The sequence below is a fragment of the Solanum pennellii genome, chromosome 1 (assembly GCF_001406875.1).
Source record: "Solanum pennellii chromosome 1, SPENNV200".
In the NCBI taxonomy this organism is placed as follows: domain Eukaryota; kingdom Viridiplantae; phylum Streptophyta; class Magnoliopsida; order Solanales; family Solanaceae; genus Solanum; species Solanum pennellii.
The window spans coordinates 106,107,002-106,114,100 of NC_028637.1; the positions used below are offsets into that span (position 1 = coordinate 106,107,002).

The 7,099-nt window shown below is 27.5% G+C and overlaps 1 protein-coding gene across 1 annotated transcript in view; it reads left to right on the forward strand.

The window, feature by feature from the left end:
* Window positions 1-5,583, forward strand: part of LOC107032473 (transcription factor bHLH95-like) — a 19,955-nt gene extending 14,372 nt beyond the window's left edge. The window contains exons 2-4 of the mRNA XM_015234080.2: window positions 3,588-4,001; window positions 4,568-4,996; window positions 5,479-5,583. Coding sequence (XP_015089566.2) covers window positions 3,588-4,001; window positions 4,568-4,996; window positions 5,479-5,583 — 948 coding nt within the window. The remainder of the gene's footprint in view (window positions 1-3,587; window positions 4,002-4,567; window positions 4,997-5,478) is intronic.
* The last annotated feature ends 1,516 nt before the right edge of the window (window positions 5,584-7,099 follow it).

Here is a 7,099-nt window from a genome sequence, read left to right on the forward strand (position 1 = left end):
TTGTACTGACCCCTACTTGTATTTGTTTTTCTTTGTTAATTGTGGAGTGCAGCAAACGTGCCACCGTCTTCAACTCAACCGCAACTCTAGCCAGTCTTCATCACGTCAGATCTCAGGGTGAGCTAATGCTTCTAGCTTGGACTGGATCTTCTTCTTCATGTCTTGATGCCTTGAAGTTCCGGCATGGACTAGCTGTTTATTTATTTTAGCTTCCTAGATATTCTTAGATTTAGTAATTTGAGGATAGATGTTCTTGTGGTGATGACTTCCAGTTTTTGGGAACAATGAGTATTGAGTTTTTAGAAGTTATTTAATCGATTTTCATTAATGAGTTTTAAGTCTTCCGCATTATATTTTGTTTATTATGGTTGAAATGTTGGGTTTAGATTGGTTGGTTCGCTCACATAGTAGGATAAGTGTGGGTGCCACTCGCGGCCCGTTTTGGGTCGTGACATTTTACCATTAAGCCATTTATTTTTACTTGTTATTGAGGGGGTTCAAAATATATACATCTATAAAAATATAGAAAATTTACCTCATATATATCGTGTATTTTTTTATCGAAAATGTTTGAATGAACACTCTGGATCCAATATGGATCCGTCCCTGGTGTCTCTATATATAGTGGTGATAAATGTAATTTTCTTATTATAATTCTCACTTTGATTTATTTTGCTTGGCCTATATTGACCTTCAGTAACTATTAAGAATTTTGTTTATAAGAAGTGCACGTATGAACTAATCTTTATGATATTTCGAAACTATATAAAAATATTTCTTTTTAGGTACTCCATCTTATTTTGTTGTATTTTTGAACTTCTGCGTGTAAATTTTTTCCACACTGCTTCTGCGTGTATGCTCGAATTATTTTTTATTTATTTAATATATGTGAATTCAATTATATTAATCTGGAATTCGATCTTTTTGTAGTTAAATTATAAAATATTATGATATAATTTAAAGAAAAATGCTGGAACTCAAATAAGATCAGTTTGAAGGAAGTGAAAAAGATAAAAGAAATGAGTCTTTGAACTCTTTAAATTTGAGATATTTTTATCAAAATAATACTTCCGCATAAAAGAATGAAAAATTTCAATATTTTAGAAATTTGATATTTTGATTTATATATTTATTATAATTGAGTAGAAAAATATTAAATAGAAAATATTACTAATACAAGGATAAACGAATTTGAGTATATTAAATTGTGAGAAGTTGACGCTATTAATTAGTTCGACAACATTAAACATTTGAGAATATCAGTTGTTGATATATATAAAAACAACGATAATTTCTATGTGTTTCTATATTATTACGAGTATATTTTTTCAGTCAATATAAAAGGTATATGAAACTAAAGAGAAGAAAGCAACAAAGTAGTAAAATTATTTAATTTTGCATTCAATTTAGAATTATTTTCTTATATAAAGTTATATAACTAAATTCCCCCAAATTAAATATATTTTTTGACAAATGTAGTATTTGAAATGATTGTTTTAATGCGTAATGTTCGTGTTTATGTGAATAGAACAGTCAGCACTAGTCACGAGATAATGGTCCTATGTGTAAAAAAACAAAATATATAAACAAGTATAGAGAGATTTAATTTAGGGAAAGGGTAAGATTAGCATATAAATTATGATTAATTTGTTTAAATTTTGACAAATTTATGATGTTTATTTTATTTAATAATTAAATTTATTTTTTAATATTTTTAATTTGACTAATTTTAAAGTTGAATATTATGCCAATTAAGTTGGTCCATGACAAACCTTATCTAATAATTTTATTTGTTGTTGTTGATATTAATATATTATAAATGATTATAACATAGAAAAATATTTTATTAGATACTCAAATAAAGAATTAAAAACATAGCAAGAGGTTGGTGGATTTCGCTATGACACAGATTCTAGTCTATTTCAATCCAAGTCACTTGACTTGTTTATTTATTAACTCAATTTCATTTTAATGTGTTCAAATCCAATTAATCCATCTATTTGATTAGAGTAATTCGAGATCGAATCAAAATCGATAATTTAAATTGAAAAAATTATTAGTTTATCGATAATGGGTTATTGATTTAGTAGTTTCGATAAAGGTTTTAATATTTTTGTTATTGGGTTGTTGCTTCTGAACATATTGAGTTTTTTTGTTAACGAATAATTGATAACCTCATGGTAAATTTAAAAATGATATTTATACCATTTCGTATATCATTAAAGTCGTTGACTTAGAGTTTAGTTTAGTACTTTTATTTTGGATTAGTTCAAACTCTATGCCATTCTAAACTGTGAGGTCTTTGCTTTTGAGCAAAATACAGTCGCTCAACTCATTTGCATGGTTCATTTGATTTGTCACCTTGTTTTCAATCGATTTTAATGATTTATTTTGTATTAAATCTTAATGGTTAAACCGATAAATCGGTAATTGATAAGTCAATATTTTAATGGTTCTACAACGATTTAGCATGTCTACAAACCAACAATAAGTCGAACCGATAGATTTCAAAACTAAACTAAACCAATCAATACACCATCCTACATTCGATACTCCTAATTGTCATAATTAACGAAAATAGCAATAAACAATTTTAGTTATCAATAAATAATAAAAATTTATCGATTATATCATTTATGAATGAATTATCAAAAAAATTGCTAGCTACAAACTAATGAAGGATTGCAAGGAATTAATATCCTAACTAATTCAAAATTTTTTCTCCTAATAAAGGGAAAGTTATGATTAGTATTTAGTGTCATTTTGACATTCTGACCAAAAAATAAAATAAAATGATGATCTTTTCTTTTATATGAAATGGATATGGCATGATAAAAAAAATTATTCAAAAAAAAAAATACTTAACTATTAATTCTTGTATGGTTAACTTGACTAAATGAGTAAAAGATGCATAAAAACTCATTATTAAAATCTACTAATGAAATTTCATTAACACTAATAAATGAGTAAAAAAATGTATATAGTCGGAGCCAGCTATTAATGAAATTTCATTGACATTGATAATCACCTGAATATATTAAAATCTCATTACCGTTAGTAATGCGATCTCTTATATATTATAAGACTACAATCCAAACACTTAATTCATATAACTTAAAAATTAAGATTTGTATTTTTCTACTTAAGTAATTATAAATATAATCATTATAATTATTATTATTTTAATCAAAAAAAAAACTTAGGTATCTGCATAGATAAGAATTATAACTTGATTAAGTTTGTAATTTAGTAAAGTAATTATTTTTAATTTATAATTTTTATAAGTGGTAAATATGAACGGAGACCTAATTGAGTGAGAACAAAATTTGTAACAAAAGTATTTTAGCTAACATTTTTTGTTTTGAAGCCAGTAACGGTATTTAGGATTATGATTGTATTTTGTTTTTTATTCATTACAAATGAATCATCCTTTTTTATCTCTATTTTTTATTTTTTTATTTGTTTCTTTTTGCCACCCTTCTCTATGTTCTTTCCATATTCAATATTTATCATATTCAATCTCTTATTTCTCATTTTTACACTTTGGCCCCTACAAGAAAAAAGTTCTATAAATAGGCGTAACCTAGGCTACAGTATTACATAACCTGAAAAGAAAAAAAATGAATGAAGACGGCGAGAATAATCATGATCATTTGTGTGATGATATCTGGTCATACCTAGACTGGAATGACCATCAAGTTGAGAGTGGAGAGACCGAGGGTCACAAGTTGCTAGATCCGACTGGGTCTGATACTTGCCAGCCATTCACAGCTATTAATGAGGTGGTTGAAGTGAGTGTTAATGTTCCCAAAAAGAGAAGTTCAGCCAATCGAAAAAAAAATGGTAAGGAAATTGCTGAACCAAATTCTGGTGTTGATGGAGCCGAAGTTAGAAGAGCATCAAAACATGAGGTACGCAAATGGACAGAGAGAGAAAGGAGAAAGAAGATGCGAACCCAGTTCGAGACTCTTCATGCTTTGGTTCCCAACCTCCCTGCTAAGGTAAAAAGTTTTTTACATGACATCTTATATTTTATTATCCGATATCTTATCAATTATCAACAAGGATATAATTCAATAAATTTTGTGATAATCTGAAACATTTTTTTTTGTCATTTTTCTTTTATTCTCTTCTGCAAAATTAATAATCATAATCAACTAATTAAAAATTATTCGAAAATGAACAATATTTTTTAGATCAAATAAAAACTTTTAAAATAATTTAAAAGTTACTTGTTTGTTTGATTCTTTTTGTCAATTACATATGATAACACTTAAATTTTCATATGTTATTGTTCCATTATTTTAACTTTCTAAATTGAGTAAATAAATCTTTGGATAATCATTTTAGGAAGCTTACTAAAGGAGATATGATTCTCTTTTTAGAAAGCTTGCTAAAGGAGACATGATGAAAATGTAACTTGGGCCTTTCAAATTTTGGCGTATATATATATATATATATATATATATATATATATATATATATTAGATATGATATTCCCTTGACTTATTTACCCTTAATTAGTGAAAAAATTGATTTCGCAATATGATATTTTTTGTATATGCAGGCTGATATGTCTAAAATAGTTTATGAAGCTGTGAACCGTATCCGAAAGCTGAAGAATACTTTCAAAAAACTTGAAAGTCAAAAGCTAAAAAGGCTAGAAGAATATAACATAAGGTTGACGGGTTCACAAAAAGTTGATAATAGCTGGGAGAAGTATGTGGGTGATCAAGGATCAACCTGCAATTCTATAGCTATTACACCGACTAATCATGGTGCTAGTCTCCTTATTCCAACAGGTTTTATGACATGGAGTTCACCAAATGTGATACTAAATGTATCTGGTGAAGATGCACATATTAGTGTGTGTTGTCCTAAGAAGCCAAGGCTATTTACCACCATTTGTTATGTTTTGGAGAAACATAAGATTGATATTGTGTCTGCTCAAATTTCATCTGATCAATTCAGAAGCATGTTCATGATCCAAGCTCACGTAAGACCTTTCATTTTTATCAAAATAATATATTGGTCATTTTGAACACTTTGAACTTGGGCTTTTAGTTAGCACACTCTTCGATTTATTTTACGTGTTTTTGTTTGATTGATCAGAAAATTGAAGAATGACACGCGTTGAGAAATTCTTTTGAGTTGGATGTTTGAGAAACATATAGTTGTTTTTATTTTATAAGTTTCAAATCTAATTGAACATTTATCTTCGCACGAAATAGAAGTAAAAAAAAAGTATATATCTATCCTTTTTTTAAAAAAAATGCCTCCTCCCACCTGTCTCATCCTGAGGTTGAATCTCTATTTGCTACCACATAACAGTTTAGTCATAGATTATACTTAGACATTATTTAAATTGTTTTACCTGAATAGTCTTTTACTATTATAAGATTCATGTACATATATACTTCAATATTACTATTGTTGTTATTATTGATTGTTTTAAAAACATGTTTGATGTATATTTAGGCTAAAGATGGAAGTGGGGTTGCTCAATTCTCTGAAGCATTCACCGTGGAAGACATGTACAAGCAAGCTGCAAATGAGATAATGTTGATGACAACCCCCAAATGATCAATATCATATGTACTTTTGAAGTTCATTCAGTGGAGGATGAACGGCTGTCGCCGTATAGGCATGTTTACTTTTCAAGTTCATCTGGTAGAAAATGAGTTGTTGTGGTCGTAAATCTTGTTTTATTTACTTTTATAGTTCATTCGATAGAGGATGAACGATTATGACCGTAAAGGTTGTTTTCTTTTTCTTTTTCATTTTATCCAGTGGTCTGTCTCAATATCGGGGGAATGAAAACTATGAAATTTGGTCCCATTAAATTTATTCCAATAATTTTTGTAAATAGCAAAAATCTTGATTTGGCATATGTTTTTATGTATTTGTTTTATGATTGTGTTTGGTATGGATGAATATTTTGAAAAAAGAATTCATTTTCTGTTTTAAGAATATTGTCTCTATGAAAATATATTCCTTACAAATGAGAAAAATTGTTTCTCAGTGGAAACATGAAAAACAAATGGCGTAAATTACATTAATGATTGTAAAGTCATTTAATTATAAGCAATGGCTTTACACAACCCCCCCCCCCAAAACCAACCCCCCCCCATAATTTTAAGACCCTATTTTTTTGTTATTAATAATACAGTAATCCTATATTAATATTCCTTTACAATGAATATTTAGGGGAGAAAGTACGTAATATTTAATGTAAAAAAAAAAAAAGAATTATTTAACCAATGTAGTATGGTTAATTTACATTCTAATATAATTATTTTTTTCTGTAATAAAACTCATGTTTATATTCTTCAATTCTTTCCTCCTTTGCTAAACTTAAAATTTATTCTTGTACTAATTAGTTGTTCATCCATTCTCTAAATTCAAGAAATAAACGATATTAAATAAATTTAAATTATATTTCTTGTACATTCTTCAGAAGTTCTAATACATTACAACAATTAAATTGAGATAATAAAATTTTACTATGTTATCAATCTATCAATTTCAAAAATACAAGTTCTATTTTCCTATCTCTCAACTACCCTTTTTTTAAAAAAAAAAAACAAATGAAAATTTACAAATTTTTAATAATTTTATCTCATAGGAGTATTTTTGTTTTACTTCTTAAAATTTAAATATGTTGAGATATTAACATGAATCATATTTATAATTATGAATTTTCTTAAAATTTAAAGCTTATTATTATAAATTTAATTTGATTTTAGACCTCTATCATTCTTTACCCGTGCCTGATTCTTGACTCCCGCTTATTTTAACTCCTACCAAACCAATAGGTTAAAAATATCATGTTACTAAAATAATTTGTACTCAAATATTTATCGTCCCTACTTTCATTTCACCTTCTACAACAATTAGCACTTGCAGAGAGTTCATATATCAACTTTTATTTAGGTCAATTTTTTGTATATTTTATTTTAAAATTTTATCTACGTATAAATAATTTTCTTACAAATTTTGAAAATGATTTCCTCGGTAAAGCATGAAAATAAGTGTCATAGACGATAAGTTACATTTTAAGCTAACAATGGTCTCCCTCTCCCCCTCCCCCCCCCCCCCC